Source organism: Orbicella faveolata, unplaced genomic scaffold (genome assembly GCF_042242905.1).
Source record: "Orbicella faveolata isolate gen_17 unplaced genomic scaffold, um_ofav_v1 contig_46, whole genome shotgun sequence".
Classification (NCBI taxonomy): domain Eukaryota; kingdom Metazoa; phylum Cnidaria; class Anthozoa; order Scleractinia; family Merulinidae; genus Orbicella; species Orbicella faveolata.
The window spans coordinates 23,710,292-23,730,000 of record NW_028301576.1 but is presented as its reverse complement, the minus strand read 5'-3'; the positions used below and the strand labels follow the sequence as shown (position 1 = coordinate 23,730,000).

Below are 19,709 nucleotides of genomic sequence, written 5' to 3'. Positions count from 1 at the left end.
TGCTTGGCAACTTTTCATATTTCGAGCAACTTTTTTCGTTTCGAACAACTTTTTGCCTTTTCTGAGCAATTTCCTGAGTATTCTACCAATTCTGAGAAATCGAACAGCTTTTAGTGCTTAAATTGGCCTTGCTTCCATATTTCACGATGTTTTATTAGACAATTTATGAATTTCCTGTGAAAAAGATGCCCCACTGGAGCAGATCATGGGTGCAAGATGCATGCAGCCGGGCTGCTAGGTCAGACCACGGGAACATCAACGGATTGAGGTAAACTTAGGTCATTAACTCGAAGGTTATTGGTCCCGATACCTGGGAATATAGCCCATGTACCTCGAGTTTGTTGATAAGCAATGGTCCAGCATTTCCTTCCATCGAGACCACATGTTTAATTTCCGCCTACCTTCCTGCTGCATTTTTCCACCAGAAATTATAATACGGCAGCTGCAGGCCGAGAGCTAAAAAAAGAGTAAATCCAAAGCGGGAAACAAAATTTGCGTCATGCAAAGGAGAACAAAGGGCGCTTTCCATTCAGCAAAAGTCACCGGTTCCAATTTTCGGAATTTTCGCTGGTCGAATGGAACGCGTCCGACCGCTTCCCAGAATTCGAGGTCACGTGCTCTGCAACACAAAGCATGCTGGGTGAAACTTTGTTGTGTTTGAAAATGGCGGTCTTTTTGAACATTTTCGCGCTTTAGAGCAGGATGACTGTGAAACAATAAGTTGTACCATTTCCCAGGGGGGGGGGGGGAGTACTTTGGGAATTTCTGGGTGGGGATGTACCGCTGGGTCCCTGGAATCCTTAACCTATACCAGAGCTAGTTCAGCTGAGTTTTGCTACCCTATACTAGTGTAAATTCCCCAAATCCCCCCATCTATCGACACTATTGCGGTTGATTTGCGTAAATTTAAACTTGCCGATTTGATTTTTTTATATTTTTGAGTGGCAATTCCTGGTTTCCTTAGTCTAGATAAAATCTTCAACCAACTAGTCAGTTTTGGGGAAAATGATAGCCTATTCTAGACCCAAACGCTCTGATTTATATACCCTATCCTAGAGTCAACTGCTTGAAAACCATACCCTTCACAGCGGCACATACCTATATAGCCCATATATGGCAGTGCCCTCCCTCCCCCCCCCCCCCCCCGTACCATTCTCGATAGCAACAACGACGTAATACTTCTGGCTGTAGTTGTCTGCTTTATGCGGAGGGAATTAACTCGTGTAAATGGGTACTTCGAAGTAACTATTCCAGTGTATTTGTCGGGGAAGTTCGAAAACTATTTCCGGATGACTAAGGAAACGTTTCAGATATTGACACAAGAAATAATGGACACTGGACGGATTCCAACTGGCAATTCATCTGGGAGGCCCGCAATTTTGCCAGAAAAACAAATACTGCTGTTCCTTTGGAGTGTGGCAAACCCGAGATCTCTTGCGAATGGAACACAAAATTTTCGATAATTCCGGAAATTCCATCAGAGGGTGCACTCAAAACGTATTCCTAAATTTTCGAAAACTTTTCCCGGAATTTTTACCGTTCCATTCAATTTCGGACCGGAAATCTCAGAATTTTTGGTCGAATGGAAAGCGCCCTTGATGTACTGTGTTGATGAATTTTGAAAAGAAAAGCCTAATTTCCTGTCACAACACCTACTATATACAATGCTAAGCAGACAGATGAAGATGATATGGAAAAGCATCTAAAATTATTACAAAGAGTACATTGTAAATAAAGAAATAAAAAAAAACTCATGAGAGAATGGATATTACAATAAAATTTTCCAGATCAACAAAGTTACCCCAAGGGGTTTGCAGAACTTTGCGTTGATAAAATAAGTCAGATACCACAATATTTACATTTACATTTATGCATGGCAAAGGTTGCCCATCCCGCCACGGAGTGCTGGTGCAGGTGATCATGTTAATATAGTGCAATGTAATACTGTGCTGTGCATGATACTCTTACAAAAAAAAAAAAGAAAAATAAATAAAATTGTTGAATGTTAAAATGTGCCTCTAGGGCCATTCTGAAAGGAGTCTCTGGTTTGAACTGGCGTATGTTGAATGGCAAGCATAAGATTGAGGAGACGTTAGACGAATTGAACGTGTGTTACAATGTACAACTGTCTAGGGTGGAGTACTCACATTGCTTCCCATGCCCACCATGACCCTTTGTATTAATCGCGCCAAGACTCAGGAACACTGATGTCCCGGGGGAGGGGGGGACATATAAAAGGGATAGGGTGCTCGTCGTACCTTTTAGAGAACTAAAAAAAGAGCGGTTTTGGTACCTCTTAATGTGTTTAGCCTCAGAAGGTCCACAGCGGGAGCTTTTACCTCATAGGGTTTTTTCAAAATTTCTGACGAGTACCCCTGTCCTTTTTAAATGGGAGTGTCCCTCCCCCCGGGACTGATGCATCCCTCAAAACAACACATTGAATTAATAGGCCCTTTGCATGATGCTTGATGCTGGGATGCAAGTTACAGTGAGACATCCTAAACAAAGAAAACTCAAGCTAAACTAATGCGAATTTCTTTTGTAACCTGCATCCCAGCATGGCTGATTTGTACCACATGACCGGATCATGTATAGGACCTATTGGTAATGATGAAAGAGTTCTTCTTTGCCAAAATCACTGTCAAAATGCATTCCTGATACACCTTCAGTTCAAAAATTCAAAATTGATCTCTTTGGAGGATCGACCATCTAGATTCTGGAGTAAAGAGAGAAAATATTATTCAATGCAACGTAACACAGCAAGTAAACATTCATTTTAACCCTTTATGGCAAAATCTTGAGATACCCACTTATATTAGTTTAATAATGTAACCACTAAAATATTACATAGGAAATGTATTCATTTGTTAGTTATAAATTACTTATCTGTTCTAAGAGCAAAGTTGCATCTTTTTTCTTTCCTTCCTTTTTTTTTACAAAATCCATACATTATCCTGACATACAAAATGTAAATTATTTTCATGTTGAAGTTGAACGATAATAAAATCTTCCAATAAAAATAATAATAATAAAAAATTTAGAATCAAATAAGAAAGATCACAAAAAAGTGTTATTTTTGTACAACAATAACTTACGTATTTCTTTTAGCACACATAGACATGCATAATAAATTGACTCTAAGAACATGGCAGAAAATTGGTAAAATGTACCTGTATGCATTTTGGTCTTTACAATAATCCGCAACACTGTTCATGATACAATGTACGAATAATAATAATCTGTAAAGTTAATCTTAATGTTATTATAAGACTAGCACCATACACCAGTATATTGTTTATGATCACACAATATTAATTCAAAATCTGAAAATCTTTTTATAACAAATTGATGTAAATGTGGGCTATAATTTAGATTTGAAGGCACATGTAAAACGATACAATGAATGATATGATATTCAAACAATAAAGTCCTGTTACTGAGGTTCAGTAGTGAGAATATGTTAAGAATCTAGTCAGTGAGATGTAGCATACAAATAAACAGCAGTTTATCATTGCCATTATTTTTCTTTTCTTCTCAGCAACTAAATTTCTACAGTACTAAAGATAATTTGCTTGTAGAAAACATAGCTGTTGCTCTCTTCAGGAGATACACAAGAACCTTAGTATTTGTGTTTAATGGAGACTTGCGTATGACAGTAATTAAAAATAATTATATGCTTTTTGGGGGACAGGAGCTCATTTGACTACCATTTGATTACCTTATGCAAGGTCTCTAATGTATCTCCTTCAGAGAGAGCTCTACTATAATGATTGATAAAATAATAAAGGCTATTTATAAATAAATGTTCCCCACAGCAACATAAAGATTGAAACATTATTGCAGAGTTTGTCAGGCTCCAGGCCTGTTTTTAAAAGTGTGTGTGTGTGTGTTTTTTTTTTGTTAAAATACTTAATGCAAAACATCTGCCCTTTTTTAAGTTCAGCTTTGTAGGACAATAATTAACAAGTATAACTTTATTTTATTATTATTATTTTTTTTCATTTTACTTACGTAAAAAACATTCAATTTTCTTTCTTTCTCCTTTGTTAGTTACCTCATGTACATTGTTCTGCCATGATACCTGCAAGACAAAATGAGACTGATTTTCAACTGAATATATTGCCACAGAAGCATATCACCTTCTGATTGCCATTTATGTGCTAAAAAACAGGAATTTCCCATCTGTAGTCACTTTGTCTTGAACTTTGTCAGTGATCTAGACATGTATACCCTAACTTTCCTGGCTGTGTTTAATATTCAATGTTAAAACAGCTTCATCAGCCACAAAGATTTACATGCAGGCAGTCAGCAGAGCCAAGACCCTTTACCCTATAATTATAAGTGTCTTTTTAGACATTTTAAGCTTATTGTGGCAAAGGCCCTTTAAGGAGAAAAGAGCTGCATGACCATTGCAAACTTAAGTCTCCTATGCTACTGTATCCTATCAGAGTTATCTTCCAATGCTGAGGATTGCGTGATGACCCAAATGAAGGTTGTATAAGAAACTATGTGGGCCAAAGCATCAAATTTGTCTGTACCATTAACCCATTGACACCCGGGCTTTTTGACAAAAAATGCATTTTTTTTAGGCATTTTTGAAATTTTCAGCATGGATATGACCTAAGTTAGCTCCAATCTACTCAAAAAAAGCATTAATTTTGCAATCCTGAAAGCATGCCTTTCTTTCCACTACCATCACTTTTATGATATTTTTGCTCAGGCATGTGCACAAATCCAAATTTTGAAAGAAAGTGACCTACACTTTTTAATATATTTTTTCACCTTTCCTTTTTATCCTCTTCTTATCTTTTAGCTACAGTTTTTGACCTTCTACTGTGATTGTTTCCAGTTCAAGAATTCCACAGAAGGCATCATCACGATGGGGAATTCTTAACATGGAGTGGCCCAGTGTAGTTAAGGGAAATTTTGCTCCGAGTTTTTCTCTTTCTGAATTTTTTCTCAATTTTCTAGGCATATTCATGCATATTTCAGGCTCAATTGACCCAATCACTCTTATCTGGGTATCACTGGAAACATTGTTTCCTCCTGCAGATCTTGAGTGTAAGTGATGCCAATTTTGGTCAAAGGTGATCACCTCAGAAGCGGAGCGCTTGTCATGACCAGTTATGGCTGGCACAGGCACCAATGGGTTAATACAAGTGACTGGAGAGCAGTGCTGAGTGAAAGTAACATGTCTTGCCACAGAACATGATTTGCAACATGGCACTAGCTAACCCTGGATCGATTGATCAGCAGGAGTCTCACGTTTAAGGTGATTCCTCAGAATTGCATTGCATTGCATTGCACATCCCTACTTCGAATGATTTTAGCGTCATTAGAGCACACACAAGTGTGCACAAACACAACATCAAGAAATTTCCCTCAAGCTACATGTAAGCTCAACAGCAGAATAAATGCTTGTTTTCTTGTAAACCAGTATGGTGATCTATATTTTTTATTACATTATTGTGGTGTACAAATTATCTTCTGTTACTCAAGGATGCAAATTATGACCTTGAAAACAAAGCATGCAATTCCATAAATTATTTATTACATTGTACTGATATGCATGGGACTTTCTACCTATCAAGTCTCTCTTTAAAAAACTTTGCTTCCTGTGAGCGGATGAAATAAAGCACGTGATTAGGCATGGATGGGGTGCGATTGGCCCATCAAATCTCTTTTGAGAGCATGGCATTCAAACTATCTTTTTTATTGTATTTTTCAAAACAGTGCTTGGTGGGGAATATTCAGGAAAGTTTCAAAAAAATAGTTCAACAACTTTTATTTCCAAGGAATCGCCTTGAGGGTTTGTAACTTTACCTGTAGTCATGGAAATTTAGATCCAACAACTATTCTACAGACCATGATACACCTCCAGCATGACATCCCATAGTCCCCCTGGGTGGCAGTACGATGGAATACAATGCATTTGATACTCAGGCCTGTGTCTGCATAGAGAACAAACAAATAAACAAAAACTTTGTGCATGGTTTAATATAGAATAACTCAAAACAGCCTTTCATGTCTGCAGGGGTTTCACTAATGTTCTCAGCAGGGTGGCAACTGGTTTAACAAGCAGGTAAAACTACAGTATTTGAACTGAACTTTCTGGTAGATGGCTAAGCCAGCTGGGCAAAATCATCCTCACAGCCGGTCATTTGCCCAGTGCCCAGCCCTTAATGAACACCCTGTGTCCGGTGTCTTCAATAGCCACTTGGCTACTCGGAAGTGTATAACAAGTCTTATCAGTTCAAAAATACTAGTAATAAAAACAAAACAAGTACATGTAGATTCCATAGCTAATCTTCTAGGCCAACCAGTGTACTGTACATGTATGTTGTTGTTCTGTTTGACAAACTAATATGTTAGTTGTACACTATATATGTATTGACCAGACAGGAGGTTCACATCAATTGCAAAATACTGGTCAGATTCTCTAGTGGCAAGTTCATACAACAATTTAAAAGCATGCTCTATAAATTTGCACACTAAAGAACAAGACCCAAGTGCACATACGTAGTTCAATATGATATGATATGATACAATACCATACGATACAATACCATACAATACATGAATTTATATAGCGCTTATTTCCAGAGCTCAATGGCACTTTATAATGGTTGTAATTAAAATTAAAACCACTTCTACTGAAAATTACAATATCATCATACGAATTAAAACATGAAAAAGTTCCAGTAAAACAAAAATGTAACTAACGGTACCATTAGGGTTTAAAATGATCGAAGATCACAACTGCCACTACTTAAGGATGTTCACGCTAATTGTTTTTGCACATCCTTACCGCGCATGCAAATTCACATGCCACGTCGCAAATCTAGCGCACACTAAAAAAATTAATGAACAATGAGACGGCAGGTGGCCATTGCTATAGCTTTGCCTGGATTTAATGATCTTGGAAGTTCGGTGACCCCTATTTTTCTTTTGATGGATCATTTTCTCTACTGATTTTCTACATTTAGCACAAAAATGAAGAAAAGCTATTGATTAGAAGTTTGAATTTTTTGTAAAATGTACCATCAAATTCCGTTCTTTTTAGCTCTTCATTTATCTGTGAGGCGGTTTCAAATGCCTTTCGAAGGGTTAAGTTTTGTGAAAACGTTGGCAACATTTGCAATTATTAACACCACAGATTCACTTATACAAAATATTGCTAGGATAGTTTGTCTCCATTGATTCATCTTTGATATTTTAAGCTAAAAAGCCTGGAGACCATGCTGATTTACGTGCTCCAATTTTTCAAAATCAGACTAGTTTTCCACACGGTTTATCTCTGAAAGGAAGTCCGTGACCCCCAATTTTTTTTTTTCCATTTCTGAAACAAGTAATTCATCATCTGTCTGCAGTAGAAGTTTGAAGAAAATCTATTGAATAGAACATTTTTGCGTAAACGTCCTTAAAATTACAATTACAAAAACATTATTTAAGTTAAAGATAAAAAAATTCATTAAAACGAAGGCACACCCAACTGCACCAATTTAAACTAACAAGTTAATAAATATTTGCCTCTGTTAAGATTTGGTGGAGGGGTGCTCTAATGCTTAGCACAGTGGATTCCAGATTGAGTGATCTGTGTTTGAGCCTTGGTCGGGGTCACTGAGTTGTATTCTCGGGCAAGACCCTTTACTCTCACAGTGTCTCTCTCCATCCAGGTCAATAAATGAGTACTGGCAAATTGAATGCTGGAGGGTAACCCTTCAATGGACTAGCATCCCTTCTATAGGGGAGTAGAAATGGCTTAATTCTAAAGGAACTGGTATAAACTCCGACTGGGCTGATTCACCTAATTCATATTTTAACTCTTACATGTAAAATGAATCAATAGTGTAAAATTATTAGTAAGACGTCTATTCTCGGCAAATTATACATATACATGTACACCCAGCATGGTCCATACAAACTTTAGACCTTTTCATTTCAAAGATTTTTCAAAGATTTTTCAACAGGCCAACCAGTGTACTGTATGCTCTTGTTCTGTTTGACAAACTAATATGCTAGTTGTACACTATAAACAATGTATGTCTTGCCCAGGCAGGAGGTCCACATTGGGGAAATACTGGTCAGATTCTCTAGTGGCAAGTTCATATGTCAAGTCAAAAACATGATCTATAAATTTGCACACAAGAACCTAAAATTATGTGCATACATAGTTCAATTTCAACTATAATTTAATGAAAATATTTGCCCCTGTTGAGATTTGGTGGAGGAGGGGTGCTCTAATGCTTAGTGCAGTGGATTCCAGATTTCATGTTTGAGCCTTGGTCAGGGTCACTGAGTTGTGTTCTTGGGCAAGACACTTTACTCTCACAGTGCCTCTCTCCACCCAGGTGCATAAATGGGTACTGGCAAATTGAATGCTGGAGGGTAGCCCTGCAATGAACTAGCATTCCTCCCACAGGGAAGTAGAAATGGCTTAATTCTAAAGGAACTGGTATAAACTCCGACTGGGCTGATTCAGCTAATGCCTATTTTATCTCTTACAATTAATCGGTAGTGTAAAATTATTAGTAAGACATCTATTCTCAGGAAATTATACATGTACACACAGCATGGTCCACACAGACTTCCCTCTATCAGATGTGCCTGTAGGAAATCATGGTAGTTGAATGTATTCATCATCTCACAGACTGCATAATAATGTTTTGGTGAATAAAACTACCATGATTCCATGCAGGCAGCACGCATCTGATACAGAGGAAGTTGGCATTAGCAAAAGTATTAACTGGATTTGAAAAAAGCTCAAACGCAAAGGGGTGGCCCTGTGAAAAGACAAAAATAGGGGGTCTGTGGACTTCTATGAAGATGATGACATGAGTGAGAAGACTAAAAAGCATCCTTTTTTTACAAAGAAGTCCACAGACATTTAATTTTTTTACCAACTTCACAGCTACTCTTGCACTCGGTGCTCACATCACTCTCACGCTTGAAGAAAAATAATTTGTATTATATTACATTGAACTCACTATCTCTTTTCTGATTGGCAAAAAGCGTAAGGTGAATTTTCGGAATCAGCACCTGTGACATCATCTAGCTGCAGGTTATGTATGGGTTATTGACCAAGCTTGTTCGGTCAAGATGGCTGGATATTGGCCAAGTTCTTTTTTTGCATGTTTATGGACCGAGACGGAGTCAAGGTCCATAAACCTGCAAAAAAAAGAACGAGGCCAATATCCAGCCATCTTGACCGAACAAGCTTGGTCAATAAAGGATTAAATTTTATTATATGGCTTTCGGAGAAATTTTTCTTGTGGGACACAGCGGGTAGTCCCGAGCGGGCAAGATAGCTCCATCTTACCCGCTTGGGTAGCCAATCACAGCGCAGGATTTAATTCATCTTGCCCGCTCACAGAGCAAGCCATATAATAAACAATAATCATGTCAAGGACACTCATGGTCACAGGTAATCATGTCACAAATGACTGTGGTGCATGATTTCTAAAGGTAATCATGTGAAGTTTACGCGCTTTGTGTTGCTTGCCATCAGTAAAGAAGCACAAACATGACTTCCATTTTTTGTTTTGTTCAATGTATAATAAAACAATAATTATTATTAGATTCGGTTTTTGTGACATCCAGAGTAATCAAGGTCTCAGCAAGGGTTATCAGCCTCAGCCTTCAGCTTTGCCCGATAACCCCTACCTCAGCTTAATTGATTATTGTGGATATCACAAACCTCATCCAATAATTGTTTATAAAAAAAATAAACATCTGTGGACAGACTAGTCAGAATAATTACGACAGGTCTCCACAGCTTTACAAGTTAATTAATAGTACTACTACAAGGTAAGTTACCTTTACCAGTCTAAACTGGTTGGAAGAGACATCTACATACACATCTACGTACATGTATACATTGTACGTGAAGTTTACAACTTCTACTAGGAATGAAATTCACTTCGCCAAGTCAGATTAATGAACAACCCTACAGAAAGCTTACTTCTGTAAAAATTCCCTCGCCGGCGAAATGCTTTCATCTTTCAAATTTGGCGGGCAACCATTTGTATCAACACTCTGAGATTCGAAGTCCATTTCTACGGTTTCTTCGTCTCCGTCTGGTATGTGACATTCTAAATTATTTTGCAGTAAAGAATCAGCTCCAATGCAGTTTCCATCATGATCATTACTTGTGCATATACCGCCATTGTTGACGTTCGAGACGTGATTAATTGTGCACATTTCTTGTGTGTTTACGTCACCGATGGAGTCTGAGTAGTCGGAAAATCGCTGTCTTTTCTGCGAAAAAGAAGCAAGAAAAATGGAAATGCGTTAGAGTAAGATATACTGGCCTTAGCTTTTAGGTAGTAAATGAAAGATAAACTTCGAAACAGAACGAAAAAACTACAAAATTCAGTCGATCGTGACTCCGACGTTGGAAGTTGAAGGTCAACCAGCCGCAATCAAATATCTGGTAAACAACATTTCTACAGTTTTCACATATCAAAATTTTCGAAATCAAACGAGCCTACCTCGCTCTTAAGACTACAATCGTGATCTTGGAATCTCATGTCGTGGTCTTCTGTAGCCGAGAAGCCATTTCTCCCAGCGACTTCGAGCTTTCTTTTCAAACAGTTGTTTGCAAACATTTGTTCCCGTCCGGCGCTCAAAAGCTGCCCTGAAATCGCAAATTCCGAGGACATTACTTGATCTATACCAAGCTACCCAGGGGAGCAGCTTTATAAAGTGATTTTAAGCTACGACACGGTCAGTCTCGCAGTTAAAATCGGTTACCGTATTAAATAAACAGCGTGGTTTTGAAGAATGAATGGACCAGTGATTTCCCGCCATTAGTATTCGTGAAATATCCGTTACTTTCTGTTCCCCAGTTTTCTCTCCACTAAATTACCACCAGCGCACCCCTCCCCGCTTAGTCTTCACTTATCGTACTAGTCCGAAATCCTTTTCATTTAGTCCTGTATTTTTGACTGAACATAGACCTGGCTATTTCTCAGGAATTAAAATTTTTGTTTTCTCGCGAAGTCAAAGTCGTTTTAAAGTCAGTTTCTAAAGCGAAAGTTTAATGACACGCCAGCCCACAGGGTTTTTACATGGTTGCTAACCTCTCCTCCCCCTAGATTTATCGCACAATCGGAGGCAGGTCACGAACATTCGTATTTCTTGACTCTTTCAGTAATTCTTGGGTCATTATCATCGAGTTGAAGGTCAGTAATGCTACGTTAAACTTAAGATCCTTTGTAATGAACAAGAAATGAGATGAAACATTTATGGAAATTATGCACTTTTAAAAAAGGTTAGTTTATTCAGTATTCAGAAGCCAATTCTTGACGAATTATGCTACCAAACCTGTTTATACCAAGTACCAGCTATGTATTTATCCAATTCTCGCTACATTCCGTTTGCTTTCTGTTTTCTTTACCGTTGTGTTAATTCATAAAATATTCACTGGGTATTTCGTGCAAAAATTTAAAATATGTGGGCTCGAGTTGACTTTCATCGCCCCGCCGAAGGTCTCATGCATCTTGGGAACGTGTTGCAAGCTGTCATGATCAAAGACAGCAGGAAGACAAGTATTGTTCTTGTAGAACTGTGTATTGTGTTGCTCTGATAAAAATACTGTAGCGCTCCTGACGAAAAAGCATGTTATTTACATGAAATAATATTTCTCAAACATATCAAGAATATTCGATGTCACGCAACGAAACTGTCATTGTAAATATAGGCTTGAACTCGGATCACCGGAAACAAGGAGCCGAGTCACGCCGTAACGTGTTTTTCGTTTTCTTTCCAAATCGTTTACTACAGAATCGAATAGTTTGCTTGGAATGCGCCAAATCAAATGAAGTCCTGGAATGACAAAGAAAATTTCAGTCCAGTGTGAGATTGTAAAGCAGCAATAAGTTATTTTTGTTCTTTTCATCAGCATTTTCTCATATTTACTTCAGGCATAAACCTCGCTCTATCCGGCACAGAAACATAGAGTATGTATCAAGATCCATTTTGCCAAAACCTTGGTCTAGATCTCGTTCAAGCTGCCAAGAATGAGCTGGAATTTCTGAGACTGGTAGACCAACATCCAAACTTGTACAAGGGTCCCGTTCTGAAGAACGCCATTCGACGGTATGAGATTTACTGGCTGCCGCTTGCTGCCAGAGAAGGTTATAGAGGCACGCTCCTTGCAGCTCCCCTAGATGTTGCTTGGGTATGGCATGTGCATATGTTGGCACCGCATTACTACGAGCAGGATTGCATCAACAGTGTATCTAAAATAGTGGATCATTTGCCTTTAGATCCCTTGCAGAGAAAAGGCGGTCTCGAGAAAGCGAAGTACCTGTGGGAAAGGGAATACCCAGATGAGCCCTTTGAGATCGATCTGGACCAGTCGTTGGATGTGCTGACAGTTTACAAGAAGTCCAAGATCCAATACGATTTAGAAGAGGCTTGTTACCGTCAATCAAAGTTCTCTTACCAAGTGTCGTTACCTCATTTTAGAGACACTAAATTTCTGCAGGAAGCCGTTGACCGATATGAACACCACGTACGCCTGAAGAAACGTAATCCTAAAGTATTCGTTGTTCCATGCTACGATTTTGATCTCATCTGGCATGTCCATCAACTGCACCCGGTGAACTACAAGCAAGCAAGCACGCGTTTTCTTGGACGTTTGCTTCATCATGATGATACGCCAACAAGTCGAAGTCCGGGGTCCAAGTTGAATGACTCCGAGATGGAGACACGAGCCCTGTGGAAGGCGGCAGGTCTACAATTTTCCAAGTCTGGGGCCATGTATCGAGGTGATCCGCCCGATCCAAGCCCACCGACTCCCATGTGGCTGTATGCGCCACTTGCACATTTTGAATACGAAGTAGATATTCTCCAGGTAGAAACATTCAGCATGGACAAGAAAACGTTTGTGATCCAAATAGATGGTGCTAGAAAAGAAGAAATTTTATCTCATGCTTTCAAAGGAAACCGCGTTGTGAGGAATCTGAAAGCTAAGCGTTTTACTGTTGACAATAACAAACTGCACATGATCACAGCTCGAATATACCAAAGAAAGATGGTTTTTCGAAAAAAATTCGTCACCCAAGCCACTGTTAGTGTTTTACCGTATCTGGATGCTACTCGAGTCAAGGAGGTGTCTAATGTATATGTTACAATTCCCTTTAATGACGATAAGGGTCGTTACGCTACACAGTTAAGAATGACCATAAACCCCCCAGCTATCAAGAAATACAGTTTTAAAGTGAGAATTGGCACCTTCCACGAACGAGATCACCCATCAAAACATCTCTGCCATCCGCAACTCATGCTGTCTCCGAGTGATTTGGCAAAGCCGTTGTTACCTTGCAGTGCCGCTACACAGTCAGTGCTTGACTGGAGAGAAAGAGAAGCATTCAGATATCGCATTGTCCACTCATCTTCAGGTGTGATATCCGCCGTTGAAATTTTCAGTCTCTATGACCAATTTGTGGCTTCAGCTCACACGATCCACCCAGGCTCATTGCCAGAAAGGGATGCTGTCCAAGATGCAAAGAAGTCGATCGTTTTGAATCAAGAAGAGGGCGAAAGAGCCATGCTTATTCGCGGGAAAAAGGACTGGGCAGTGTGCATCGGAAAATGGCAGAATGAACATTCTGCACAGGAAAGCATAAGCAGAGGACGCCAGGCATTCGTCGGTATCAGGATTTTTAGACTTTCTGGCAAACCAGGCTGGTGCGTTGTCAAAAAGTCGAGACTCGGAATCTACGTTATCAAAGTGAACTCCGATACTTTGATACGCTTAGACCTGAGGAAGAGCAAGATTGACATTTCTCCTCATGCTCAAGCTATCCCGGAGGCGCTTGCCTTGGGAATGTCAGTCGCTGTTCTTTACCTTCTGTGCATGCCTTATCTCCCTAAACGCTCAATGGAATCGTCCCCTCGTGACCAAGTGGGACCGGCAATATCACCGATAGTCTCACCCATATTTCAGGTAGCTGGATATTCCTGTCGCACCGTGCCAACTAACGTATACCTCAAGCACGTGCTAGGAGAAGATGCGTGTGCAGTGTACGGTAGCACTGAGGGAGATGGATGGTATGACTTCAATAAGGATGAGACTCGCGATTGTAACGCTGGACCGGGATATGGAGGCCTCGATATCCCAAACGATACTAGTGGTACGGGGGATGCAGGAGGAGGTTTATCCGTGGAAGAAGGCGACGAAGGAGATGAAAACTGTGGCCATGGGGGTGCGTGTGTGGGTGGAGAATCTGGAGAATGTAGTGGTGGCGGATGCATCAGTACAGGTGGCAGTGTCTGTGGTGCCTCTGGAGGTTGTGTTGGTGGGGGTGGTGGAGGATGTGGTGGCGGTGATGGAGGGGGAGGAGGAGCTGTATGTGGTGGTGGTGGTGGTTGTGGAGGTGGATGTGGTGGGGATTAAGAGAGCCAGCAAGGCAATGATTTTAATACTTTCCAGATCAGTGGTTCCATAGGCATGAGCGAGCTCGCGGGAGGACATTTCCGTGGTCGAGTTTAACAATAACAATTAACCAATCATAACACTTCCGTTTAGTATTACCATCACAGAATTACAAACACTCTCTTTTATTTTTCCGTTGTCTAAAAATATGTCTACTCTAAAACTTTGTCTAACGATGGCACTAATACTCATCATGCCTGGCATATATATGACGCACATACGTACCCCGCGAGTACATTTTCTAGACAGAGAATAGTAGTAAAAAGCTATATCCTGTAATCCTTGGTAAACAGTCTACTGTAATCTCTACTTTCCTCCGTCAGTTTTTACCAAATTTCTGTTGAGAGCGTCTTGTCATATGATTTAATAAAAAATATTCATAATAGTTTTGGAAATTGTTTATTGTTATCCCAATGCCACTATTAACCACGATTATTTAACAGCTAAGGTTCTGCTGCACCCGACTTAAGTTTTTGACTTGTTTTCTTCTATGGCACGTGACACTCAGCCGGGGTATCCTATCCGTTCCTACACGAATGCTTTACAAAGTACCCATAATCGGTGAGTGAAAGAAGAAGGAAAAACGGCACTGAAAAATGCTTCATCGCAGGTTCTCTTGACTCAAACATCACTTGATGTTCAATTCCTGAAGTTTGATCGAGTAAATCAACGATCAACCCTGAATATAGTTTCCAATGAAGATTGCGACCAACTTCGACTGCAGGAATACTCCGAAGAGGCATTTCTATCTGTTTACTTAGGCAAGTTAAAGTAAACCAAAATATCTGGCCCTCCGTTCCCTCGGATCTGACAAAAGCCTGTGGAACTTTGAGAACAGTTTTTTTAGTCGTTAATTATTATTATTTTCTCTAAGATCAAGTTTGATATTATAGTTCATAACGCAGTTTCACATTGCCGAAGTGAAAAAATAAAATCAGTAGCAATACATACTAGTTAACTGTGCAACCCTTTCAAGTGGTGTACGATGGAATATTCGATTCCACGGGTACGGGCCACTTGTATTTTCTCGGCATACCGGTGCGCAGACTTTAGACCAGTGTGTATACCCAGAAAAATACAAGTGACAAATGGGTTATTCCATAATATGCCATTCGAAAGAATTGCTATTTCATACCATGCCAGAATAATAGGGTGTACATTAGCTCACGAAACGGATGAAAACTACAAGTTCTCTTAATTCCAAATGACATAAATGTAATCCTGGCCAAGAGATATCAATGACATTCTTTCCCCTTCGGCAAATAAATAGATCTAAGACAGTGAACAAAATATTTCATGCACTGCAGAACTTTTCCAGTTCCGATTCTTGTCCTGTAGCATCGATGATCGTGAGTTAGATCGAGAAAATTCAGAATATCATGAAATTTCAGTCATGAAAACAAAACTCGCACCATGACTCCCACATCCCTCACAGATTGGATCGAGGATTATTTGTTTAGGTCTTTCCATAAGAACAAATTCGTTCTAAAGCTGGAGACTTTCCATCCTATGTCGAGAGTCAAGGAACGCTGTTCGGCATGTTTATCGCGCAGCCTTTTTAACCCCTTTCACTTATAAACCCCAAACTAATAAACTATCTCTGTCACTAAGCGTCTTTGAAATTAATGAGTTGCACATGTAGCTCTATATATTATTTCGTTAAGCTTGACATAAAATATGCAAACTCGAAATTAATTGAAGTTTAGTGAACTAAGAGGCGGTAAACATATACATATATAGGTGAATCGGAGATAAAATCATAATCGATTTTGTCCACCTTGAATGGTCTCGTCGATCATTCTCTTCCAAGATTGAGGATCCTTTGAGGTGAAAATCACTTGATCTTCATCGAGGAAGTTAACCACTAACAAAGGTGGTTTTCTATGCTGGGTATGTACTTTGACATCACGGATGTTTTGAAGAGGCATTTCTATCTGTTTATCCGGGAGAAGTAAAGCGAACCACAGCATATCTGGAGTCAACACTAGAGCTCCGTTTCCTTGGACTTGATGGTGTTGGTCGGCAGACTTTTGGTACTGTAGATTGGCCCAAAATATTTCTTTTGTGATTATCCTGCTTTCTGCAAATCTCTGACTAACTCGTCTTTCCAGTTCTCCAAAATAGTTTCCCTTGGTTGCCTCAATGAGCAACTTCCAAATTTGAGGTTTCCTTAACTCAAAGATCACCCGATCTTCAATCCCTGAGGTTGGATCGACGAAATCAACAATCAGCCCTCGACGAACTCGGACTGCAAGAATCATCCGAAGTGGCATTACTATCTGTTTATCTGGACAAAGTAAATTAAACCACAGCATATCTGACGTCAAAACCAGGGCTCCGCTTCCTTTTATCTGACAGCAGCCAACAGATCTTTGATACTCAAGGTTGGCCCAGAAGATTTCCTTTGCAATTATCTGGTTTGGCTCAAACATTTCGTTAACTCTCTCTTCGAGTTTTCCACAGCAACAGCCCATGCCTTTTCTAAAACATGCAAAAAAAAAAACAAACAAACAAACAAAACAAAACTGAAAATGATTCGCAAACATTTCCATCTCAGGGCACCTATAATCATGCAAGCAAAGATCGCATAAACAACGGAGATGTCTTTGTAACGGCTAATTGGATTTGAAAAATTAAAAGCTCTAAGATGAACAAGTGGCGTCAAAGATTTTCGCATCTGCTTCGAATGCATCTTTGAAGCGTTTAACCCAATGTTTGCATCATAGATTTGAATGTCTGAAAGACTCTAGGCTAATATCACTTCCAGTCTATTTGTTTGCCAAGAGAGCGAAACGTACAGGTCAGCTCGTTTCTTTGTTATCTTTGAATCAGGTTACTAAGAAGTTATGTGATTTACAGGATTTCTTCCGTTGTTCGCGTTGTCCAGCAAAAGCAAGGGTCTGTAATATTTCTAGAACTATTATTTACGAAGTGTCTAGCTGACGGGCAGCCGGTCAAGGTTTTAAACAGACTAAACGACCGTCAGTCAAAACTTTTTTACACTTTAGGCTAAATAGCACCACGGTTAGTTGTTCTACTTCACACTGTCTCACTGCCGGTCATTTATTCCGCTTAGAACCTTGACCGGCTGCCGGTCATAGAGCCACAGCGTATTATTTAACTTACATAAGCAATAGCTTGGCAAACGAAGGTTTTGGAAGTAAGTTCCTTGGGCTTAGGACTAATCGATGGTAGTTCTATACGACAAAGAACTTCGATTTAGAGTTAACAACATAATTCACTTGCACTGAGCGGTGTATTGTATTAAAAATGGTAAAAGCTTCTAAATATCAAAGACGTTGTATTACACGAAATAAAATATAAGTATCTGGCTTTGGTTTCCTTCGTTGTAAACAATAGATTTCTAGACATAGCTCACCTGAAGTCAATAATTCAGTGTGTTTTTACTTTGTTTCCTTCACCCCGATGTCCTCGATCGTTCAGAGACCTTATGCTTTGCAATTCCTGATTTTAATATCGCCACACAGTCGGCATGCAACAATAGTGGTTTTACATCGAGTGTTTCAGTGTTCTTGGGAAATTCCAGGCTTTAATTACTTTATGTTATCTATTTTAGGTAATGCCTTGCAGATTGGGTGCCGCGATTGTCTGATTAACGCAATCGTTAACTTAAAATTGCCGTGTCATCTCAGCTCAATAAGTATGGAAATGAAGATGATTAATATTATAGTCACGAAGGGATGTGCATCGTTGCAAACTCAAAAAGCCGTGAACAGTTTGATATTAACATGTCGATTATGTAGCCACCAATCAGATCACAGGCAGCCCAAGCTCCCTATCAGATTACCTTTCTTACAAGCGGTGTTGTGTCACAAAGATTCGATTTATAAGGGTTTGTTTGGGAACGCAACGGTTTTGCTCAATATAAGTCAATTAGTCTTATATTTTGTGAGTAAAATCTAATTACCTTTTTTCTGTGTCGCATTGTTTTTTGTTTGCCAGCTCCTCAGGCCGATATCTAACGCGATTTCGGCGAGTTATCATTGTGTGGCTTTCCACAAGTCTGCTAAAAGAAAGACAAGGCCGGACACTGATTTCCGAAGTGCCCGCCGCTCGAAGATAATAAATCTACTGAAAATAATCCAGCCGACTCAATTCCTAGTTGGCTAGTTATAATAAGCCCGACGGGGGTAGTCAGTATCGATTTTTCGACAACCATTGTCATTGGCTGTCGACATTAGATCGGCGTTACATCGGCGTTACATCGGCCTGAGGAGCTGCTAGCTGGCAAACAACAAAGAATACAACACAGCAGCAGGGTTAGTAGATTTGAAATAATAAGAATAATTGACTTTTAAAGCAAAACCGTTGCGTTCCCATACAAACCCTTATAAATCGAATTTTTGTGACACAACACCGCTTATAAAGAAAGAGTCACGTCCAAGGAATTCTGATAGAGAGATTGGGCTGCCTATGATCAAATGCGAACTAAACCGCAAAGAAAGCAGACAAATTAGCGGTGTCTCCATCAGCACCGAAACCACATTTCGATCGTTTTTCCTTCAGATTTCATGTAGGTCTGGCCAAAAATACACTTTTTTGAGATAACTCTGTCGTTTTTTCCAGTTTTCTTCATCAAATTGCAGAAATTAATAAATTTGCACTTTTCATAAGCCTTGTCGCTTGATTTTCTGTTAATTTCCGTTATTTATTGACCTTTTAAGAACATAGTGAAATCCAAGATGGTGGGTCAAATGATGTCATAACCAAAAAAATGGTACATCTTGTAAAGAAGGCTCAGGGCTATCTAATCAATATAAATTTACTTCGCTCTGCCTTAACAGAACGAAAATCCAAAGGGATGATTCCATCCACCGCCCCTCCACCACCCTCCGCGCGTTCTTGTACCACGGGGGGTATGAGTTAGCTTGTACGTCCGAGCATGTCAAGGCATTTAAAAGAACTGATTGTACGCGACACACAGTACGTATGCTTTTCATTCAACCGATTTATTTCTTTTGGAATCCAAAGCCATAGGCGCGTTCCTCCTATGTTCTACGTACAGGTTCGACAACCGAGGTCCTTTGCTTATTTAGGTACAAGAATTTTTCGACTTTTAAAAGTCTAGTAAAAGATGCTCCTTGTCGAGAGTAATTCTTGGGCTCCCTAAACCTAGTACAGGTTCAGTTGCAGTTTTTAAAGGATTTACATATATGTATAGTATGTTCCTTTGGTATCGACAAACTATAATCACATGGTACCAAATTACCAGGAAAACCGAACTGTTATACACAGGCGTTACTTG

At 39.5% G+C, this 19,709-nt stretch overlaps 3 protein-coding genes across 6 annotated transcripts; 1 reads left to right on the top strand and 2 right to left on the bottom strand.

Annotated features, from left to right (window-relative positions):
- Positions 1-1,626: 1,626 nt before the first annotated feature.
- LOC110047732 (uncharacterized) lies at positions 1,627-10,812 on the bottom strand. 2 transcript variants are annotated; one of them, XM_020753471.2, is made up of 5 exons: positions 10,753-10,812; positions 10,491-10,636; positions 9,962-10,257; positions 5,824-5,951; positions 1,627-4,081 (listed from the first exon to the last, which is right to left on the bottom strand). In XM_020753471.2, the coding sequence occupies exons 2-4, from the start codon at positions 10,605-10,607 to the stop codon at positions 5,858-5,860; spliced, it is 507 nt and encodes a 168-aa protein (XP_020609130.2). In that variant the 5' UTR covers positions 10,608-10,636; positions 10,753-10,812; the 3' UTR covers positions 1,627-4,081; positions 5,824-5,857. The 2 variants fall into 2 exon arrangements, with proteins under 2 accessions (XP_020609130.2, XP_020609129.2); XM_020753470.2 differs by having other exon boundaries at positions 10,491-10,800.
- Positions 10,813-10,906: 94 nt separating this feature from the next.
- On the top strand, positions 10,907-14,828 carry LOC149098992 (uncharacterized). 2 transcript variants are annotated; one of them, XM_089277377.1, is made up of 2 exons: positions 10,907-11,183; positions 11,925-14,828. In XM_089277377.1, exon 2 carries the CDS (start codon positions 11,963-11,965, stop codon positions 14,402-14,404), a length of 2,442 nt encoding a protein of 813 aa, XP_089133503.1. In that variant the 5' UTR covers positions 10,907-11,183; positions 11,925-11,962; the 3' UTR covers positions 14,405-14,828. The 2 variants fall into 2 exon arrangements, with proteins under 2 accessions (XP_089133503.1, XP_089133504.1); XM_089277378.1 differs by having other exon boundaries at positions 10,907-11,272.
- LOC149098991 (uncharacterized) lies at positions 14,553-18,781 on the bottom strand. Of its 2 annotated transcripts, none has more exons than XM_089277383.1 (2): positions 17,823-18,781; positions 14,553-16,924 (listed from the first exon to the last, which is right to left on the bottom strand). In XM_089277383.1, exon 2 carries the CDS (start codon positions 16,915-16,917, stop codon positions 16,201-16,203), a length of 717 nt encoding a protein of 238 aa, XP_089133509.1. In that variant the 5' UTR covers positions 16,918-16,924; positions 17,823-18,781; the 3' UTR covers positions 14,553-16,200. The 2 variants fall into 2 exon arrangements, with proteins under 2 accessions (XP_089133509.1, XP_089133510.1); XM_089277384.1 differs by lacking the exon at positions 17,823-18,781 and adding an exon at positions 17,570-17,637.
- Positions 18,782-19,709: the final 928 nt, after the last annotated feature.